The 22,993-nt window shown below is 52.4% G+C and overlaps 1 protein-coding gene across 2 annotated transcripts in view; it reads left to right on the top strand.

The window, feature by feature from the left end:
• LOC133352949 (disks large-associated protein 1-like) overlaps positions 1–22,993 on the top strand; it is a 53,634-nt gene that overhangs the window by 10,088 nt on the left and 20,553 nt on the right. For both annotated transcript variants that reach the window (XM_061568963.1, XM_061568964.1), the window contains exons 2-4: positions 8,261–8,377; positions 9,428–9,487; positions 12,710–14,023. In XM_061568963.1, the coding sequence (XP_061424947.1) occupies positions 12,863–14,023 (1,161 nt within the window). In that variant the 5' untranslated portion in view covers positions 8,261–8,377; positions 9,428–9,487; positions 12,710–12,862. The remainder of the gene's footprint in view (positions 1–8,260; positions 8,378–9,427; positions 9,488–12,709; positions 14,024–22,993) is intronic.

Here is a 22,993-nt window from a genome sequence, read left to right as displayed (position 1 = left end):
GTGGATTTTTCTTTGGATCCTCCGGGTTTTCCTTCCACATTTAGAATCAACATCACGCGTTTAGAGTTATTTGACTGCTATAAATTCCCGCGTGATGATAAGCCACTTCATTGAGATATCATTTGTGGGCCAGCCAGATTGCTTCTGAAAAAGAGCTGCTTATATATATATATAGCTCAGTGGGCCCTTATCTATTAAAATAAAAAAAATTTGATGGGAAATTTTAATTCCACCTTGAGACGCATGTGAATGGAGGCGGTAACAACGACGCCGACGGCACAAGCTCCACGCGAATTTGGGCGGTGAAAGCGACAGCGCCCATCGTGAGCGTAGCACCCGAGGGTCGGCCAACGACATCGATCTCAGAGACAATTTTGTGTGGAATTCCGAACACTCGAACTGCCGCGTAAGCACGTGGCGTGCTCAGTATGGACGCACTGTATACGTGGGTGGGCATGGATAGGGAACACGCCGCTCTCAATAGCTGTTCTGTGTGATGCGTTGACACAAGTGCATTTGTAACTGATTCAATGCCTGTATGACATTTAGACAGACATCTTTAACCCCTTCATATTTATATAGCCTTAATTACCACATGTGATGGTAGGTGTATAGTATCATATTTTTGTGCGTTTCCACTCCGCCTACAGCAATGTGGTAGAGAGTTCGGAATGTTCCACATATCGCCCGAGTCATTGACCTCGGGTAACAATGATAATTGTTTGGCGTTTGATACGGTACCATATTCGCTGGGCATATCAAACATTTCAAAAGGGCACCCCCAGCGGCAGCTGACCCTGCGGGCACAGGGCGACTCGTCTCCTGCTCAGCAAGCGGGACAAAAGCGCCAGTAAAGGGGGACGATGATTGCTTCTCCTTCTCTCTCGCTGTGTAATCCCACTGAAGACGTTTTTATACAACACTTAACAAAGGCAACACTTTTTTGTTCTCACTAAGAGAACGCCTGAAAGCTTGACGCATGCAAAAGAGAAAAAAAACTGAAACGTGTCAACATGAATTGATTGAATGCCAGATTTTTAAAAAACCCGACTGTGTGTCGTCTAGGAAAGGGAGCACCCCTCCTACTAACACGTTACCCTTGGGAACGCATGCACGGAGCGCGTGCTGACACGGCTTGTTGTCGAGGGTTGCGGTTCGGTCCCGCCAGGCAGCCCCGGTAAACGCTGCGGGGTGAGTTCGTCTCTAACGCACTCCCGCGACACCTGCTTCACAGTGTCCGTTAAATATTTGTATTATTCTTTGTTTACCTCCAGATAAGGCCCCACTGAGCTATGTAGCTAGTTTTTTTCAGAAGCGACCTGGCCATCACAAATGACAGCCCAACAAAAGTGTGTTGTTATCATGTGCACATTTACAGCAGCAGCCAAATACTCTGAACGCGTGATGTTGATTCTAAATGTGGAGGGAAAATCCAGAGTACCCGGAGAAAAATCCACGCGACCACGTTGAAAGAGCCAATGCAATGACCTCTTGACGCATTCAAAATGAGTCGTCAGCCATTATACGTGTCAGCGTCACCGTCAACATTTGCCAAATTACAACAAAAAAACCGACTCCCTTAGGATCGTGGACGACTATTTTAGGATTATGCACAAGCATCTGTTTTTTCCCTAATTTATCAAATTTTGACCGTGGCGTATGGAGGACATGCAAATCGCTCAACTGGGATTACTACACTGAGAGGGACAATCATTGCCTTCGTACAGAGCAGACCAGACCAGGTGCTGAGTCACCTCGTGCAGCACAGGGACAGCTGCCACTAGTGGGGGGGGGGGGTGCCCTTCAGATTTTTGAGAAGCGATGTTTAGGGATTGATGCAACACCTTGCCATAAAAAAGCGGCAATAAAAAAGAGATCAAGTGAAAGCCGGATGTTTCCCCCGAGGGATCCCCCTCCTAGACTAGGTCAGTGTCTGGAGCATGCTTACACCACTTCTTGCATATGGCGTTGTATATAGATAGCGTCGTGGCCGAGTAGCAACCCTTATTTACGCTTAAGTAAGAGTTTTGGGAATGGTTCCTAGGGGACCGTTATTTAACCCAGCACAAAGGGGTATTGGAGGGGCCATGGCTGTTGGGCTGAGGCTGTGGGGATGTGGGTAGGGGAGGGTAGCACAAATTATCAGCTCGCTCCTCCATCTGGCCGGATATGAATAGCAAAGTTACACGTCTACGCGCGGATTAGTTTGCCAGGAAAATTACTTCGGTTTGGTGTGCGGCGATTGCTTCAATGCCTGCATTGAACTTTTGGAGTTCACAGTGCTTGCTGGCCGAGTGACTTAAAGACTCGCATAGAGACTCGTACTCACATAGACTCACGGAGAGACTCGTAGACTGGTACTGAGTCTGCAGTGGCCGATGGTCCGGGTCGGTGTTTCGCACGCCAGGCTTGTCGAGGTGCCAGTGGGCTACTCTGCCACGAGGCGTGCGGAATTTGATTTCACGAGGACCGTTATTTTCAAGGTTGAGATTCAATCCCAGAGGTTATTTCGTGGGATCCGGCGATCAGGTTTTGTTTCGGCCAAATCTGTCGCTATTTTCCCCGAGGCTCCGAAGCCCGAATTCACAAAGAGGCTCTCTCTGGCCTGGCTGGGCTGACCTGGCTGGGCTGGCCTGGCTGGCCTCACCTGGCTGTGCCCGATGCTGATCACATCAACGCCGTCTCTCGTGGATGCCGGGAAATAAAGCAGGACTGGCCGGCAGGTGGCACCAGTGCGGGAGAGGGAGGAGGAGGGAGGGGAGTGGGTATATTGAAGAGATGTCTTCTGGTATTGACTGTGGTGGTGGAAGGAGGCTGCAGATCAGCCACAGGGCAGGGGAAGAGCCGTGTGGTCGGAGAGAGAGAGCGAGCATTGATTATCACGCACGTGAAATGCGTGATAATCAGTGGTGCCACGCCGAGCAATGCATTCTCCGTCCGCGTTCATTCTAAACAAAAAAACAACCAGCGAGGTGCAAACATATACGCCGCAGTTCTTTTTGTGGGATACACGCTTTTCTCATTCTATTATATATTTATAGAGCGCCTTGGCTCACGGCACTTTACATATTTTTAAAAGCGTTGCAACAAAAAAAATTTGAGCGATTTTAAATGGGAAGGGACATTTGTTCGGGCAAGATGGGGGTCCATGGAGGGATGTCTGAGATCAGGGTCTCGACTGCCTCTCCTCTGCCCGGAGAGGATCCCAGCCACTTATTCTTCACTGCCGCGTGGCTGCGGTTCGTCAATGACATGGTGTGATCACGGGTCGTTGTGCCTGGGCAGCAGTCCGTGTGAAGAGCTCGCGACGCGAATGATGGCAGTGGACGTTTGCAGGGCTCTCATTTGGCGGCACCACTGATGATTCCCAAGTAGAGTGAGGCTAGCATTAACCACCAGCAGTGGTTGTTCACTACGTCTGTATCAACTATAGTACTCCCAGTGATGAAAAATAAAAATAGGTTTTACCCTTTGTGGCAATTAAACAGGTAATAAAATAATAAAAATGAAACATAATAAAATAATAAAATTCCGCACGCCTCGTGGCAAAATAATAATAAAAAAACATTATAAAATAATTCTCACGACGTTTCGGCCACAACGCAAGCAGCCGTCCTCAGGTGAAAACCAGGTCTGTCGCCTCGACAGACCTGGTCTGTCGCCTCGACAGACCTGGTTTTCACCTGAGGACGGCTGCTTGCGTTGTGGCCGAAACGTCGTGAGAATTATTTTATTATGTTTTATTATTATTATTTTATTACTTCCCTTCTACGTGACTTTACCGAAAGAACCAAGAAGTTGAATCCCTGCAGTCACGAAAGCTTTAAATCGAAAAATAAAACAGGTGTTAGGATGTTCAAACACCAAATGTATACCTTTTGTGTGGCATCAAGTCTACATTAACCACACGCAGTACTGGTGATAAAGCATGCAAACAAACACGCTCTGATAATAAATGGCATTGTCTTTTAAACTGATTGGCCTACACCAGAGACAGCCTTCTTTATGACCTTGTCTCACAACCAGTGTGAGTAACCAATGAGGGGGCGAGCAGAAGGGGTGCGAGCGGGTTGACAGTCAAGGATGACGTAACGTCACGGGTTACGCAAGGGGATTTGGAGAGCAACTTCGGGAACATGGGCGGAGCCGAGCTGGGGGGAGGAGCCGCCCAAAGGGTTCTTAAGGGGGGCCCGTGACGGAGGCGTGGTCGTCGTAGGGAGCCAGGGTAAGGATCAGCTGGAAGAGGGTTTCTCTCTTTGTCGCGGAGCGGTGTTGGCTGAACCCCCGCTCCGGGCAGACGAGTGGGAGAGCCCACCGGGTAGCCGAGGGTAGGACCCAAATAGTATTCAGTGCACTGGTGTGAGCGTAAGATGTCGAGTGTAACAGTGTTTTATTAAACGGCAACAGTCCTTGTAGAATTCCTCGTCTCTGCGTGGTTATACTGCACTCCACAAGTATCAGAGCACTTATAGCTAGGGTCGAGCAGTTATATCTTTGGGACCTCTTTGCCAGTATCATGACACTGTACTGGCAAAAAAGGTCCAATAGATAACGACTCCCAGTGTTTATGGGTTCCAGTAGATCCGCACGCATTTCCCTTATTCAGAGAATGTCAACAGTTCATCGACACAATTGGAGAAAAGAAACAAATACGTTAGGGAGAATCATCCATACGCATGGGTGGTGTTCGTATAACGCCCTCCGAGGCGCGACTGGTGGTATCGGGTGTCGGCATGAATGGGCCCTGGTGCTAGGGATACAAATGAAGCCTCCCGTCCAATCTCGAGCCTCTTCGAAGCCCGACGGCCATGGGCCCCGGTTGCGATTGCACCGCCTGCACACTTGATGGCCGCGCCACCTCGGTGCAAGAAGAGGACGATGATGGCACTCGGGCTTGCGCGATGTTGCTGAGACACGGTGGCTTCGTTGCCCTCATTTCCTCCGCGTATGTCTGCAGTAGAGAGAGATTCATCGCTGAGAGACTGCGCACCATGCAGTGGGATTAGAGAACACACGTACGTGTGGTGAACTTCATTCGTTGAACTTTCTGGCGAGCCGCAGACAAACATAATGAGTTCCACAGACTATGGAAATGACAACATCTTTAGCCAAGCAAGAGACCAAACAGTACGATGTAAGCATGACTCTTCTTGGTTCTTTCGGTAAAGTCACATAGAAGGGAAATAATAAAATAATAAAAATAAAACATAATAAAATTAAATTCTCACGACGTTTCGGCCACAACGCAAGCAGCCGTCCTCAAGTTTGTCGGAAAGACAGCGTCCGAATGGACGCTGTCCGAAACGTCGTGAGAATTTTATTTTATTACGTTTTATTTTATTATTTTATTATTTCCCTTCTACGTAACTTTACCGAAAGAACCAAGAAGATGAATCCCTGCAGTCACGAAAGCTTTAAATCGAAATGTAAGCATGACTGTTCAACTTCTTTCGTGCCGCACGGGGGCGGGGGGGGAGACAACAAACTAAACACAACAACAAGAAGCAGTTATATAAAGAAACTAGTGATGTTAGCGTGCCGAGGAGGAGGTGCTGCTGAAACATGACGCGCACGGACGGACAAACACACCACCGGGGTGGTGACCGCGTGCGTGCTCTCTTGTGACGTCGACTGAATATAGAGGAGGAGCAGGTGGTGGGGGCTCACCTCGGTGGTGGCGTGGATATCGGGGGGAGGTGGAGGGATGTAATAACATTCGGGGCAGGCTGTTGCCGCTTGCAATCGCTCGCGTTACAGGGCAGTGACAAATGCTCGATTTGTGGAGTACAGATTTGGCGCAGCCGATTTCTAAATTATAATTTATATGACCGCAAATCTCACTTCCAGCGAACGCGGTGTACGGTGTCCAGTGGGGCTAGTGACGACGTTATTATCAGCTTGAGGGGTGCGGCATTGGTCGGGTGGGGCCCCAATATTTGATTTGTGGAAGCCAAACCTTCCCGCTCTGGTTAAATTAAAATTAAACGTGGAACGTTAAATGAAAGCATTTTCATAAAACAAAATTTAAACCACGTTTTAAATAAGTTTTTTTGTTTTGTTTTTACACTGTTGTTGAAAACATCACCATGGTGGTTGTCAAGGGGGGCCCCGCTCATTACTCTGCTACTGACGGTGCCCCTCTGTGTCTTGCTCTTCGCCCTCCGCGTGTATTTGCCACTGAACAACAACGTGCGCCTCATGCCAAATATTCCACGTGGAAGTGTGCGCTCACCGCGCTCACTGCGCGCACCATGCTCACCACAACCATCGACCCGCCGCTTTCTCTGCCCTGGGGTTGACGACGACGTGCAACGGCACGCGGCAGCCGCGGTGTCACTGGCAAGACACCGCTGGGCAGGCCAGCGAGCGGCAAGACACCGCTGGGCAGGCCAGCGAGTGGCAGGCCAGCGAGTGGCAGGCCAGCGAGCGGCAAGACACCGCTGGGCAGGCCAGCGAGTGGCAGGCCAGCGAGTGGCAGGCCAGCGAGTGGCAAGACACCGCTGGGCAGGCCAGCGAGTGGCAGGCCAGCGAGCGGCAAGCCAGCTAGGGGGAAGCCAGCCCGTTCATTCCTTGCCACGGCTCGGTAGTCCTCGTGCGGTGCTGTGAGTCGAAGTTTAAATCCACTGCTAATTTCTTCAGATTCATCACGATACAGTTACTACTGTGCCTTCGATCAGCAGGATTGGCTACATACGGTGCGAAAGAAGTTAAACATACTACTAGGTACATTTTATTACTGTAAATAAATACTGTTGGTGTGAAAAAATTATATTTGACCCTTTTTGCCAATAAAACAGGTGTTAAGATGCTCTTTGGTTCTTTCAGTAAAGTCACGTAGATAGAAAACGAATAGATCACGACATTTCGATCGCAACACAAGCAACCGTCATCAGGTGAGACAAACACAGCAGGATAACTGCTGAACAAGTCATTGAAAATGTATAAAATTCCGTTCCCAATGTTTTGTTGGTATTTGTTTAAAACATTTCTGCATTCTGCAAGTTGCTTTCGGAAAATTCTAATTGTTCGGGAATTTTAAATCGTTCCACATTGCCATACGTGTCCCCATCCCTGGATTGAACACAGGCATGGCGTGCATAGGAGCGCCATCTCATCAGCCGCCTCAACACCCACGACAGTAACCCCGTGGACGGGCGTTAAAGCTACCTGCATTACACAATTCCAAAACAGCTACACTCCCAGTAGAACCTTTGAAAAGGAAAAGCAGTGCTGCCGCGATGTAATTCCGATGTGCATGCATACAGACGGATGGGGGGAAGAGAGGAATTTTAAGCCGTATCGCCACCGTTATCAGCACTGCAGTTCACTACTGCAATGAAGTTCAACTCAGCACGGCACATACCAATTCCTGCCACGTGAACACAGACGCCTGTTTTCCGCACCATCTAGGTCAAACCCTGGCAGGTGGTAACTCTAATTGCATGGCATGTGTCCGATTATGGGTGTTTCTTGTGGAGGCTCGTGAAGGATGCTACTGGTCAGTTGGAGGCAGTCGCCCTCCAACAACAACAGAGGGCAGAGGAGCGCTAGGCGGCTGAAATTCAGCAAGTTGGCACAGTAGGAGGCACAGCTGGTTCATCTGCCAGTCATCTCAGTCAACCCATGGCACCTGGGTCTGTCCGATGACCTCCTGTCAGCGAGACACTTCACATAGCCTCAAATGTGCACCTGGCCCGGTACAGGCGCCGTGGTGACATCACCGTCGCTTAGCAGCGCATGTCGAATATTGGTATTAGGTGTTTCTTGTGGCCCGATAAGAAATACTTTTCTTTCGATGAGTATCGAGAGTATGAATGACTTGAGTGTGGCACGTTGAATAATTATCAATGGAAAATGTTCCTCAATGGAGGGGATTTTGTTCACCAAAGGGTAAACTTGTTTGTTTCCTTTCACAGCACAAGCTCTGTGTTTGTGGGGAGTGGCGGTGAAGCAATTAGCGCACTGCGCTATGACACCAGCGACCCGAGTTTGATTCCGACTCGTAGCCAACATCGGTGACAAATATCTGAACCGGTCGTGGGTCTCCCTGAGCTTGATTCAGCCTCGAATGAGTACCTGACGTGGTGTGTAAACATCGCCACTGGGGAGAAAAAGGCGGCCGGGCGTGGTGTTGGCCACCCACCCCCTTGTGCGCCGTGCCGACCTTCATAGGTTCTCGCTAACGGCACTTGCTCCTACAGTCTGTTAAGGCCATACCGGGGATCTCTGTCTTCTCTTTGTGTGTTTGTGCATCGCATAGGCTGCTGGGCATGGAAACAACCCTCCGTCCTGAAATAGAAGTGATTTCGTCTTGACATGCATCAGCTGTGGGCATTATACAGCTGTCACAAGAGGACCTGCCATACTGTCTGATTAGGTATGCACCGTCATGTGTTTTGAAACCATATGAATGTGGAAAACTATGCTTGTGAATGTGACGCAGCGGAGTATAGGAATTTTCCTTACGGAAGGTGGAATAGGATTTGCGAATGCCTTTGGTGGGCAGCATAGAGGCACACCTCGGAGTTACACAATCAAAAGCCAAAAACACCGAGCTTTCACTTTTGCGATATTGCTAGGCTGAAAGTTTCCCATCCGTGTACCCGATTAGTGTGGCTGAGGTGCAATAACAACAATAATCTATATTTTATAAAATGCCTTTCATATTAAAACTATTTAAAACTAAACTATAAACTATTTTTATTTTACCAGGTAAGGCCCACTGAGCTATACAGCGACCTGGCCACAAATGATAGCTCAACAAAGTGGCTTATCACGTGGAAATATAGAGCAGCCATATACTATAAACGCATGTTGTTTATTCTAAATGTGGAGAGAAACACCGGAGAACCCAGAGAAAAATCCACACGACCACGGCAGGCGTTAGGGTCGAGATCGAACCCACGACCTCCTGTATACCAGACGAGGTAGTTAATATCTCACCACTGTCAATGCTTCGAGAAATTGAAGTCTCAGCACTGACAGATAAATGCCACTGATAGATACATGTTGTTTATGCCGTTTGGAAGTGGTAGGCCTCGTGTGGCACGAGGTGAACCAATCAGATACAGAATATTTATGCTGGAGATATCCGATGAGCTATAAAGCTATTTTTTACAGATGTCCAGTAGGTGTGGGTCAGAACGTTATGAGAACAAACAATACAAACATACGATAGGAGTGCAAAGTATAGGGAAGGTAACCAAATCTCAATAATTGTATTTTACCAGGTAAAGCCCAGTGAGCTATGAGCCTCTTTTTGAGAAGCGACCTGGCCACACGCCACGGCAATGGCAGACCGCACGAGTCTAGACTGGGCACGCAGATCAGCCTTCCATATTTGTCGAGCTAGGCTGTGACGGGTAAACAACCATGACGATGTTCAGCAAAAACATGCCCACGTTTTTATTTTTCTATGAATCTACAGGAACAAGACAGAGAAGAGGCACTTCCTTCCTTAAGTAACAATGAAATCCAAAGTGAACAGGTAAGAACAATTCACACTTCCCAATCGTCAAACATTGCCCTGCGACAATAGAACTCTGAATTTAGCAACCTTGAGATCACAATCTATCCGCTCTGCGGCATTTTGCTGCGAGGGAGGCGCACGGAGCGGGCAGCCCGTGCCGCTGTTGCTGCCGCTGCTACCGACACCGCTCGCCACGACGGAGGCGGTCGGTGCCCTCGGCGCCCGGGGGTGTCTCGCTCGTCCTGCACGGATTCTCAAGCGGCTCTGTGCCCTACCCTTGCACAGTCTCGTTCCCCTGTTTCTCCCGTGACATGGACAGTAGTTGTCCTGAAGAACGCTGCATTAGGGAAAAATCGTGTTGTAATAAATAATGCTGATAATATAGGGTAAAGCACAGTTCGCGATAACATGCGAGATGCATACGCAGGCTGAACAAGGACTGAGGCGCATCTAGAAGCATCCAGCAGCATCCCACTGCCTTGTGTGATGCTACGCCGAGGCAGCTGTACGACCGCTTAATCCCACTCGTGCAACATCGTTCCATTCGCTCGATCGCATTATATCCAATTCGCTTTCGCGTTATACAAATAAAATGTGTTCCCCAATACATTAATCGCGTTATATAGGAGAACAGGCAGTGCTTGGTTCAGGGTTGCCGGCCAGCTAATTGACGCAGTGGCGTCCTGCTCCAGCTGTAGCCGTGCTGTGTCCTCTCACGGTTGCTCCGCCTGCCATGAGGGTTCCCAGTAGGAGCGCTTCCCCCTGAGGTCGGCCGCCTCATAATCAGAGCCCGAACCGCTGATTGGTTACGCTTTGGGAAGCCGCTTTAAGCTGCTATGCTACTATTACTATGTTTATTTTACTAGCTAAGACACACTGAGCTATGAAGCTCTTTTTCAGAAGTGACCTGGCCACAAATGATAGCTCAACGAAGTGGCTTGTCACCGTGTGGAAATGTATAGCAGCAGACAAATGCTCCCTAAGGCATGTTTAATAAATGTGGGGGGGGGGGGAAACCGGAGAACCCAGAGAAAAATCCACACGACCACGTGGAGAACATGCAAACTCAAAATATACAGCGGACGCCAGGGTCAGGATCAAACCGTCGACCTCCTGTATACCAGGCGAGGTAGTTAACATCTGCTGGTCACAACACTCTTTTTGCATCTTCCCTGGCAACTGCCTCCAATCGTCTCCTTTTCCCAAAGCTCTTCTAACCTTGTTCCATTCAAGAAGCGCGTTGCACTCTCTATCCACCACAACTATGGGAGTGCTCTTTGTTGTAGGATTTTTGTCGTTTTTGGGCTTTTGGGGATCTGGGCTCAGCAATTGTTTCGTGCTATAAAGCTCCCTACATGAGGTGCACCCTTGCAGTTTTCGGTTAATCTAGCAGTAGATCTACCCCGCAATCACTGAGCCCCTCGGTCGGTGCCCACGCTGGTTGACCTCCAATCTGCATGCATGCCCCACCCGTCCGCAAGCCTCCTCATTTCGACTTCATCCGCAAATCGAGAAGCCCATCCTACGGATGAGCCGATGACACGTCGCCAGCCACGGATCACTCCACCGCTGGTTGAAGGCTTCGTTGGCCCCCGCAATGCGACTGTCCGCCCGGCACGCGAGACGTCGAGTCGATCGGGTAGCTCCATCTCCGCGGGGGGCATCCCTTTGAGCACGCTCCCTCCCGGGGCTGCCACTCGGTTCTCTGTCTCATCCCCCACCGTCCATCGTCTCTTCTCGCGAGGATTCCTACGCAAAGGGACTCCAATTGATGCAATTTTTTTCTCATTATTTATGTACTTGCCCTTTGCCCTTTCTAGGATGGAAGCTGTAATATTTACGAACAAATTGAGCAGAGTATAATTGTATCTTTTGTAAATTTAATGGAAGTGAATCTTGCACAAATGTATGTCATCAAACACTTCACTGTGTTTCACTGTAGCACTGTATTAATGGCAGTGAATCTCACTTCATGTCACTAGCACTGTATATAACTGACCTTCAATTTGTTCAAATTAACTGCTCTGATACTTTATTCTCTTCTGCTTTCGGTCTCTGAGGTTTAAATTAATTGGAAATCGATAGAATATCTGGAAAATCACCGAGAAATGTCTATTTAACCATAGTGTAGAAGCATAAATTAGACTTACCTTTTATCTCAAGTGCTGAGGAAATAAATAAAGACACCAAATCCACTTTGTTGCTGCGTAAAATTATTTATTAGATTCACTTTCAATATAGAAACGTGAAACTTAAAGCGAATTAGCGAAAATTTGTTTTGTCTTTCCGCGGCATGTGGAGTGACGTCACACGCGTTACACACAAACAGACATTCTTGGCTCATTATAGTAGTAATTCATCTTTTAGTTCTTTTAGTTTTTGATTTGCTAAGTGAGGGTTTTGTTTTTGTATCATCTGCCTAAAGAACCGGCTAATTGATGTGCAGCACTATAGGATGCAATTGCTGTATAAAATTGTATTATTATTTAAACTGCGTGCATTTCACCCTCATGTGAACTCCGGTCATTCTCGCAGCGGCGGCTTTTGGCTAACCATCGAACAGCCACCCCATTGCGTGCTTTCGAATGCACTTTTGCAGCCATCTGGAGCGCTCTTCCTTCTGCTATGAGGAAGCCACTGGAGCTATGCTCCAGCTATGCTGCAGTGGCTTCTTTCCCCCGCACCTCAGATTAGCATGGTTGGCTAGGTATAGTGTGTGTCACATGCTTACTGTTTGGTCTCCTGAGTTTTTGCCTGGCTAAAGATGTTATCATTTCCGTGGTCTGTGGGGCTCATTGTGTGTTTGTCCACGGCTCGCCAGAAAGTTCAATGAATTAAATTCACCACATATACGCGTGTTCTCTGATCTGTGTGCTCCTGTTTTTGTCTGTCAATGCAGTTCCAAGTGTGCACCTCTCTATGCTCCTCTCACTTTTATTTAATTTCTCTGTCTGTGTCCGTGTCACTGATGTCGCACAGCAGGCGAGGCACACCAATTACACCCCACCCCTGGCTCGCCCCCCGCCTCACCCAATGCTCCCCGTGTGGCCCCCCCCCCCCCCCCCCCCACAATCCCACACCGTCTGGGTGCCGTTGAACCATTTCTTTGTGACGCGTACAAAAAGATACGAAAAAAATGTTGACGGAGTCGACGGGACGGCCATGCATGCACGTCCCCGAGGCGCAGCGCGCCCCATTGCTCGCCGCGTGACCGCTCGTCCCCGTGTGGCCACGTCGCAGGTAGTACGTCATGAGCCTGCACCAGCGGGGGGAGCACCGCGCACGCCCTGGGATGTGACGCGGCGGCAGCGGCCGCCCCCCTGACGGTGCCCGGCGCTCGTCCGCTGCGGCGTCGCCCCCGGGAGCGGGCGACCGCGCAGCCTCTCGGTCGGCATGAAGAGCCTGGCCAACACGCGCGGCATCATGCAGCTGGGCCCGGCTGCGGCCACCAACACCTTCCTGCACCATGACTGCCGCGTGCACCACGACCATGTGCACCAGCAGCCTTCGCACTGCTGCCAGGAGGGCATGCACGGGCCCTGCCTCGTGGGCCCCGTGGACCTGTGCCAAGGAGGAGACCCGCACCGCTCCGGCTACGCCCCCAGGAACTCCATCCACTCAGAATGCCAGCTCGTGCCGACGACATCCCTCCCCGAGCCCCTTTCCAGCAGCACGTTCCCTCGCATGCACTGCCCGCCCTCCTACTACGAGGGCCCCGAGGAGTGCGTGCCCTTCGGGCCCCCGCCCGGGCGCGTGAACCGCATCCCTCCGGGGCTCATCGATCAGTTTGAGCGGCAGCTTCCGCTGCACCGCGACGGCTTCCTCACGCTGCAGTACCAGCGCACCATGACGGAGCATCGAAGCGACAGCCCCGGCAAAATCCGTCACCTGGTCCATTCCGTCCAGAAGCTCTTCACCAAGTCGCACTCCTTGGAGGGAGCCGCCGCCAAGAGCAAGCTGCACGGCACCGGCTCCATAGTGAAGCACCACCACCACCAGAACGACCAGGCACACCACGGCAGGCACCATGGCAAACGGAGCAAGAGCCGCGACCGCGGTAAGCCGCGCGCCCCACAGGCCGGCTGGTGGAGCTCCGACGACAACCTGGACAGCGAGAGCCTGTGCCATGGCCCCGTCGTGCCCGCGCGCTACGCTGAGTTCCCACCACCGCCGCCACGCTACCAGCTCGAGTCGTCGCACTCGCTGCCCGAGCAGGCCCTCAAGGCCTCCAAGAGCAACGAGGACATCGTAAAGTGCCCGACCTGTGTGAGCCTGCAAGCCGTTCCCGAGGGCCACTTCGTGAAGCACAGCTCCTGGTCCTCGCTCACCGTGAGCCAAGCGCGAGAAGTCTACAGCAAGGCGGCGATCAACGTGGATAAAATGAGGGAACGGCCCCCCACGTTTAAGCCCGAGGTGCCCCGCAAACCTCCAGAACTGGCGTGGCGAGTGTCGGAGCCCCCTCCTCGGCGGCTGCCCCCTCCGGAGCTCCCCTGGAAGCCGCATCCTGAGATGAGCAGGAAGGTCACCATCGACAAGTCACCCCACTACCTCCAGGTGAGCAACGCCAGTCAGCCAGCCGGTTGCCCGGGACGCCACCGCTAAGCGGGTCACGGGAGAGGTCGAGTGGGGTAAAATAAAGCGGTGTGCATGGCGTTCGCCCTATCCAGCGCCACTTTGGTTAGAACAAACACGGACGCGTCCCTCAGTGAGCCGAGGTCTGTTATCAAAACTGTGTCGTGTCCTTTAATAAAGCTAAACATAACAGCACCAGATATTGCTACGAATTAATCCCTGCCACCAGAACATCCCAACACGAACATCACGTGGGGTGAGGAGGCTGAGGTTAAATATAAGCTCAATTAAGCCTGCCGAGAACGTAGACCGGCAGGACGGGATGGAACCAAAGCAGAGACGGAGGTCAAGGTGAGGCCATGGCAGGGCGTGTCAGTGGTGGGCTGAGTGGAGCCCCAGGCGGAGGGAGCAACAAAGCCATGCGGGGTGGGGGGAGCGGAAGCAACCTCATGCGAGCGATCGTTTGTGTGCTCACGTGAGTAGAGCCCCGTGCAGAGAGATCACAGGGAGAGCACCAGGCCATGACGAGAGATCACAGGGAGAGCACCAGGCCATGACGAGAGATCACAGGGAGAGCAACAGGCCGTGAGGAGAGATCTGAGGCTGCTACACGGGGCACCGGCTGCGGGGTCGCAGCAGGCGAGCGGCCGTGCACGACGCAGGCGCTGTTCACTCCAGCGCCTGATCCCAGCTGCCTGCTCGCTCACTCGCTCGCTTGGCTCACTCCAATTGGCTGAGTGGACCGCGGTCTGACGAGCCGTGTGGGATGTGACCCGATCTCGATCGGCTTGGTGTTCCAATCTATGCACAGATCTGTCTCGGTATCTATTCCAGTAACAATCTGACCTATGCACCTCTAATGTCGGCATATTTACTTAGGTTTTATCGCTTAATGAGTTTTAATATTTTGGTGGTGTTAACGGCTTTAGCCATGGTGACATATAGATCTTGATCTTTAATATGTATTATTCCAGCTCTTGGCACGGGATGCCAGCTGATTTCTTTTCTCTCAGTTGATTGGTATTTACCCTTTGGAGAATTTACATTTTCCTCCTCCCGAGATAATCATCCACTTGTATTTTCACATCATCCTGAACCTTTAATGATTTATACAAGAACACTTAATGGATATACAAGCAATGTCATGCCCTGTTTGGCTCGTGTCTCCCTCGTCTGTGTCTCCTCCCGTTTTTCCATATTTCTTGTTCGGGTATCGCTTGGGTCATCTTGCTGTGCCTGCCGATGTCTCAGATGTCCGTGTCTCAGATGCCCATCTTTTAGATGTCCGTGTCTCAGATGTCCGTGTCTCAGATGCCCGTGTCTCAGATGCCCGTGTCTCAGATGCCCGTGTCTCAGATGCCCGTGTCTCAGATGCCCGTGTCTCAGATGCCCGTGTCTCAGATGTCCGTGTCTCAGATGCCCGTGTCTCAGATGCCCGTGTCTCAGATGTCCGTGTCTCAGATGCCCGTGTCTCAGACACCCGCGTCTCAGATGCCCATCTCTCAGATGCCGATGTCTCAGATGCCCGTGTCTCAGATGCCCGTGTCTCAGATGTCCGTGTCTCAGATGCCCGTGTCTCAGATGCCCGTGTCTCAGACACCCGCGTCTCAGATGCCCATCTCTCAGATGCCGATGTCTCAGATGCCCGTGTCTCAGATGCCCGTGTCTCAGATGCCCGTGTCTCAGATGCCCGTGTCTCAGATGCCCGTGTCTCAGATGTCCGTCTCTCAGATGTCCGTCTCTCAGATGCCCGTGTCTCAGATGTCCGTGTCTCAGATGTCCGTCTCTCAGATGTCCGTCTCTCAGATGTCCGTCTCTCAGATGTCCGTCTCTCAGATGCCCATGTCTCAGATGTCCGTGTCTCAGATGTCCGTGTCTCAGATGCCCATGTCTCAGATGTCCGTCTCTCAGATACCCGTGTCTCAGATACCCGTGTCTCAGATGTCCGTGTCTCAGATGTCCGTGTCTCAGATGCCCGTGTCTCAGATGTCCGTCTCTCAGATGTCCGTCTCTCAGATGCCCATCTCTCCGATGCCTGTGTCTCAGATGCCCGTGTCTCAGATGCCCGTCTCTCAGATACCCGTGTCTCAGATGCCCGTGTCTCAGATGCCCGTGTCTCAGATGTCCGTCTCTCAGATACCCGTGTCTCAGATGTCCGTGTCTCAGATGTCTGTGTCTCAGATGTCCGTCTCTCAGATGCCCGTGTCTCAGATGTCCGTGTCTCAGATGTCCGTGTCTCAGATGCCCATGTCTCAGATGTCCGTCTCTCAGATACCCGTGTCTCAGATACCCGTGTCTCAGATGTCCGTGTCTCAGATGCCCGTGTCTCAGATGTCCGTGTCTCAGATGCCTGTGTCTCAGATGCCCATCTCTCCGATGCCCGTGTCTCAGATGCCCGTGTCTCAGATGCCCGTGTCTCAGATGCCCGTCTCTCAGATACCCGTGTCTCAGATGTCCGTGTCTCAGATGCCCGTGTCTCAGATGTCCGTGTCTCAGATGTCCGTGTCTCAGATGCCCGTGTCTCAGATGCCCATCTCTCAGATGCCCGTGTCTCAGATGTCCGTGTCTCAGATACCCGTGTCTCAGATGTCCGTCTCTCAGATGTCCGTGTCTCCGATGTCCGTGTCTCCGATGTCCGTGTCTCCGATGTCCGTGTCTCCGATGCCCGTGTTTCCGATGCCCGTGTCTCAGATGTCCGTGTCTCAGATGTCCGTGTCTCCGATGCCCGTGTCTCAGATGTCCGTGTCTCAAATATCCGTCTCTCAGATGCCCATCTCTCCGATGCCCGTGTCTCAGATGCCCGTGTCTCAGATACCCGTGTCTCAGATGTCCGTCTCTCAGATACCCGTGTCTCAGATGTCCGTGTCTCCGATGCCCGTGTCTCAGATGTCCGTGTCTCAAATATCCGTCTCTCAGATGCCCATCTCTCCGATGCCCGTGTCTCAGATGCCCGTGTCTCAGATACCCGTGTCTCAGATGTCCGTCTCTCAGATACCCGTGTCTCAGATGTCCGTGTCTCAGATGCCCGTGTCTCAGATGTCCGTGTCTCAGATGCCCGTGTCTCAGATGCCCATCTCTCAGATGTCCGTCTCTCAGATGCCCGTGTCTCAGATGTCCGTGTCTCAGATGTCCGTGTCTCAGATGTCCGTGTCTCAGATGTCCGTCTCTCAGATGCCCGTGTCTCAGATGTCCGTGTCTCAGATGTCCGTGTCTCAGATGCCCATGTCTCAGATGTCCGTCTCTCAGATGTCCGTCTCTCAGATACCCGTGTCTCAGATACCCGTGTCTCAGATGTCCGTGTCTCAGATGTCCGTGTCTCAGATGCCTGTGTCTCAGATGCCCATCTCTCCGATGCCCGTGTCTCAGATGCCCGTGTCTCAGATGCCCGTGTCTCAGATGCCCGTGTCTCAGATGTCCGTCTCTCAGATACCCGTGTCTCAGATGTCCGTGTCTCAGATGCCCGTGTCTCAGATGTCCGTGTCTCAGATGCCTGTGTCTCAGATGCCCATCTCTCCGATGCCCGTGTCTCAGATGCCCGTGTCTCAGATGCCCGTGTCTCAGATGTCCGTCTCTCAGATACCCGTGTCTCAGATGTCCGTGTCTCAGATGCCCGTGTCTCAGATGTCCGTGTCTCAGATGCCCGTGTCTCAGTTGCCCATCTCTCAGATGCCCGTGTCTCAGATGTCCGTGTCTCAGATGCCCGTCTCTCAGATACCCGTGTCTCAGATGCCCGTGTCTCAGATGTCCGTCTCTCAGATACCCGTGTCTCAGATGTCTGTGTCTCAGATGTCCGTGTCTCAGATGTCCGTCTCTCAGATGCCCGTGTCTCAGATGTCTGTGTCTCAGATGTCCGTGTCTCAGATGCCCATGTCTCAGATGTCCGTCTCTCAGATACCCGTGTCTCAGATGTCCGTGTCTCAGATGCCCGTGTCTCAGATGTCCGTGTCTCAGATGCCTGTGTCTCAGATGCCCATCTCTCCGATGCCCGTGTCTCAGATGCCCGTGTCTCAGATGCCCGTGTCTCAGATGCCCGTGTCTCAGATGTCCGTGTCTCAGATGCCCGTGTCTCAGATGCCCGTGTCTCAGATGCCCGTGTCTCAGATGTCCGTCTCTCAGATACCCGTGTCTCAGATGTCCGTGTCTCAGATGCCCGTGTCTCAGATGTCCGTGTCTCAGATGCCTGTGTCTCAGATGCCCATCTCTCCGATGCCCGTGTCTCAGATGCCCGTGTCTCAGATGCCCGTGTCTCAGATGTCCGTCTCTCAGATACCCGTGTCTCAGATGTCCGTGTCTCAGATGCCCGTGTCTCAGATGTCCGTGTCTCAGATGCCCGTGTCTCAGTTGCCCATCTCTCAGATGCCCGTGTCTCAGATGTCCGTGTCTCAGATGCCCGTCTCTCAGATACCCGTGTCTCAGATGCCCGTGTCTCAGATGTCCGTCTCTCAGATACCCGTGTCTCAGATGTCTGTGTCTCAGATGTCCGTGTCTCAGATGTCCGTCTCTCAGATGCCCGTGTCTCAGATGTCTGTGTCTCAGATGTCCGTGTCTCAGATGCCCATGTCTCAGATGTCCGTCTCTCAGATACCCGTGTCTCAGATGTCCGTGTCTCAGATGCCCGTGTCTCAGATGTCCGTGTCTCAGATGCCTGTGTCTCAGATGCCCATCTCTCCGATGCCCGTGTCTCAGATGCCCGTGTCTCAGATGCCCGTGTCTCAGATGCCCGTGTCTCAGATGTCCGTCTCTCAGATGTCCGTGTCTCAGATGCCCGTGTCTCAGATGCCCATCTCTCAGATGCCCGTGTCTCAGATGTCCGTGTCTCAGATACCCGTGTCTCAGATGTCCGTGTCTCAGATGTCCATGTCTCAGATGTCCGTGTCTCCGATGTCCGTGTCTCCGTGTCTCCGATGTCCGTGTCTCAGATGCCCGTGTCTCAGATGTCCGTGTCTCAGATGTCCGTGTCTCAGATGCCCGTGTCTCCGATGCCCGTGTCTCAGATGTCCGTGTCTCAAATATCCGTCTCTCAGATGCCCATCTCTCCGATGCCCGTGTCTCAGATGCCCGTGTCTCAGATGTCCGTCTCTCAGATACCCGTGTCTCAGATGTCCGTGTCTCAGATGCCCGTGTCTCAGATGTCCGTGTCTCAGATGCCCATCTTTCAGATGCCCGTGTCTCAGATGCCCGTGTCTCAGATGTCCGTGTCTCAGATACCCGTGTCTCAGATGTCCGTGTCTCAGATGTCCGTGTCTCCGATGTCCGTGTCTCCGATGTCCGTGTCTCCGATGCCCGTGTTTCAGATGCCCGTGTCTCAGATGTCCGTGTCTCAGATGTCCGTGTCTCAGATGCCCGTGTCTCAGATGCCCGTGTCTCAGATGCCCGTGTCTCAGATGTCCGTGTCTCAGATGCCCGTGTCTCCGATGCCCGTGTCTCAGATGTCCGTGTCTCAAAAATCCGTCTCTCAGATGCCCATCTCTCCGATGCCCGTGTCTGAGATGTCCGTGTCTCAGATGTCCGTCTCTCAGATACCCGTGTCTCCGATGTCCGTGTCTCCGATGTCCGTGTCTCCGATGTCCGTGTCTCCGATGCCCGTGTTTCCGATGCCCGTGTCTCAGATGTCCGTGTCTCAGATGTCCGTGTCTCCGATGCCCGTGTCTCAGATGTCCGTGTCTCAAATATCCGTCTCTCAGATGCCCATCTCTCCGATGCCCGTGTCTCAGATGCCCGTGTCTCAGATACCCGTGTCTCAGATGTCCGTCTCTCAGATACCCGTGTCTCAGATGTCCGTGTCTCCGATGCCCGTGTCTCAGATGTCCGTGTCTCAAATATCCGTCTCTCAGATGCCCATCTCTCCGATGCCCGTGTCTCAGATGCCCGTGTCTCAGATACCCGTGTCTCAGATGTCCGTCTCTCAGATACCCGTGTCTCAGATGTCCGTGTCTCAGATGCCCGTGTCTCAGATGTCCGTGTCTCAGATGCCCGTGTCTCAGATGCCCATCTCTCAGATGTCCGTCTCTCAGATGCCCGTGTCTCAGATGTCCGTGTCTCAGATGTCCGTGTCTCAGATGTCCGTGTCTCAGATGTCCGTCTCTCAGATGCCCGTGTCTCAGATGTCCGTGTCTCAGATGTCCGTGTCTCAGATGCCCATGTCTCAGATGTCCGTCTCTCAGATGTCCGTCTCTCAGATACCCGTGTCTCAGATACCCGTGTCTCAGATGTCCGTGTCTCAGATGTCCGTGTCTCAGATGCCTGTGTCTCAGATGCCCATCTCTCCGATGCCCGTGTCTCAGATGCCCGTGTCTCAGATGCCCGTGTCTCAGATGCCCGTGTCTCAGATGTCCGTCTCTCAGATACCCGTGTCTCAGATGTCCGTGTCTCAGATGCCCGTGTCTCAGATGTCCGTGTCTCAGATGCCTGTGTCTCAGATGCCCATCTCTCCGATGCCCGTGTCTCAGATGCCCGTGTCTCAGATGCCCGTGTCTCAGATGTCCGTCTCTCAGATACCCGTGTCTCAGATGTCCGTGTCTCAGATGCCCGTGTCTCAGATGTCCGTGTCTCAGATGCCCGTGTCTCAGTTGCCCATCTCTCAGATGCCCGTGTCTCAGATGTCCGTGTCTCAGATGCCCGTCTCTCAGATACCCGTGTCTCAGATGCCCGTGTCTCAGATGTCCGTCTCTCAGATACCCGTGTCTCAGATGTCTGTGTCTCAGATGTCCGTGTCTCAGATGTCCGTCTCTCAGATGCCCGTGTCTCAGATGTCTGTGTCTCAGATGTCCGTGTCTCAGATGCCCATGTCTCAGATGTCCGTCTCTCAGATACCCGTGTCTCAGATGTCCGTGTCTCAGATGCCCGTGTCTCAGATGTCCGTGTCTCAGATGCCTGTGTCTCAGATGCCCATCTCTCCGATGCCCGTGTCTCAGATGCCCGTGTCTCAGATGCCCGTGTCTCAGATGCCCGTGTCTCAGATGTCCGTGTCTCAGATGCCCGTGTCTCAGATGCCCGTGTCTCAGATGCCCGTGTCTCAGATGTCCGTCTCTCAGATACCCGTGTCTCAGATGTCCGTGTCTCAGATGCCCGTGTCTCAGATGTCCGTGTCTCAGATGCCTGTGTCTCAGATGCCCATCTCTCCGATGCCCGTGTCTCAGATGCCCGTGTCTCAGATGCCCGTGTCTCAGATGTCCGTCTCTCAGATACCCGTGTCTCAGATGTCCGTGTCTCAGATGCCCGTGTCTCAGATGTCCGTGTCTCAGATGCCCGTGTCTCAGTTGCCCATCTCTCAGATGCCCGTGTCTCAGATGTCCGTGTCTCAGATGCCCGTCTCTCAGATACCCGTGTCTCAGATGCCCGTGTCTCAGATGTCCGTCTCTCAGATACCCGTGTCTCAGATGTCTGTGTCTCAGATGTCCGTGTCTCAGATGTCCGTCTCTCAGATGCCCGTGTCTCAGATGTCTGTGTCTCAGATGTCCGTGTCTCAGATGCCCATGTCTCAGATGTCCGTCTCTCAGATACCCGTGTCTCAGATGTCCGTGTCTCAGATGCCCGTGTCTCAGATGTCCGTGTCTCAGATGCCTGTGTCTCAGATGCCCATCTCTCCGATGCCCGTGTCTCAGATGCCCGTGTCTCAGATGCCCGTGTCTCAGATGCCCGTGTCTCAGATGTCCGTCTCTCAGATGTCCGTGTCTCAGATGCCCGTGTCTCAGATGCCCATCTCTCAGATGCCCGTGTCTCAGATGTCCGTGTCTCAGATACCCGTGTCTCAGATGTCCGTGTCTCAGATGTCCATGTCTCAGATGTCCGTGTCTCCGATGTCCGTGTCTCCGATGTCCGTGTCTCCGATGTCCGTGTCTCAGATGCCCGTGTCTCAGATGTCCGTGTCTCAGATGTCCGTGTCTCAGATGCCCGTGTCTCCGATGCCCGTGTCTCAGATGTCCGTGTCTCAAATATCCGTCTCTCAGATGCCCATCTCTCCGATGCCCGTGTCTCAGATGCCCGTGTCTCAGATGTCCGTCTCTCAGATACCCGTGTCTCAGATGTCCGTGTCTCAGATGCCCGTGTCTCAGATGTCCGTGTCTCAGATGCCCATCTTTCAGATGCCCGTGTCTCAGATGCCCGTGTCTCAGATGTCCGTGTCTCAGATACCCGTGTCTCAGATGTCCGTGTCTCAGATGTCCGTGTCTCCGATGTCCGTGTCTCCGATGTCCGTGTCTCCGATGCCCGTGTTTCAGATGCCCGTGTCTCAGATGTCCGTGTCTCAGATGTCCGTGTCTCAGATGCCCGTGTCTCAGATGCCCGTGTCTCAGATGCCCGTGTCTCAGATGTCCGTGTCTCAGATGCCCGTGTCTCCGATGCCCGTGTCTCAGATGTCCGTGTCTCAAAAATCCGTCTCTCAGATGCCCATCTCTCCGATGCCCGTGTCTGAGATGTCCGTGTCTCAGATGTCCGTCTCTCAGATACCCGTGTCTCAGATGTCCGTGTCTCAGATGCCCGTGTCTCAGATGTCCATGTCTCAGATGTCCGTGTCTCCGATGCCCGTGTCTCAGATGCCCGTGTCTCAGATGTCCGTGTCTCAGATGTCCATGTCTCAGATGTCCGTGTCTCGGATGCCCAGGTCTCAGATGCTTGTCAGTCTGGATCATCCCACCCATCCCACGTCTCACTCCCCTACCTCATTCATCCGGCTGATCGCACTCGCCCTACTTTTCCCTCGCCCTTTGTCTCGCTCATCTCACTCACCCCATATCTTGCACCTGCCATATTGGAAAAGGGCCTCATGTCACGCATGATAAACATGCTTGGCCGAGTGGGTCTCGTATGATTAGCTGGGGTTGCCCCCACACAATTTATAACAGTATGACACTTTTGCTAAAGACCACAATCTGCATGCGTCTGCAGTTGTTATCATGTCATGTGTTTGGGAGATTGAGGCTCCAGAATTCGACAGGGCTCTGCACAGTGCAT

Source organism: Lethenteron reissneri, chromosome 42 (assembly GCF_015708825.2).
Source record: "Lethenteron reissneri isolate LAM-NWPU_2019-01 chromosome 42, ASM1570882v1, whole genome shotgun sequence".
Classification (NCBI taxonomy): Eukaryota; Metazoa; Chordata; class Hyperoartia; order Petromyzontiformes; family Petromyzontidae; genus Lethenteron; species Lethenteron reissneri.
The sequence above is the reverse complement of the archived record's forward strand: the minus strand, read 5'-3'. Positions and strand labels throughout refer to the sequence as shown.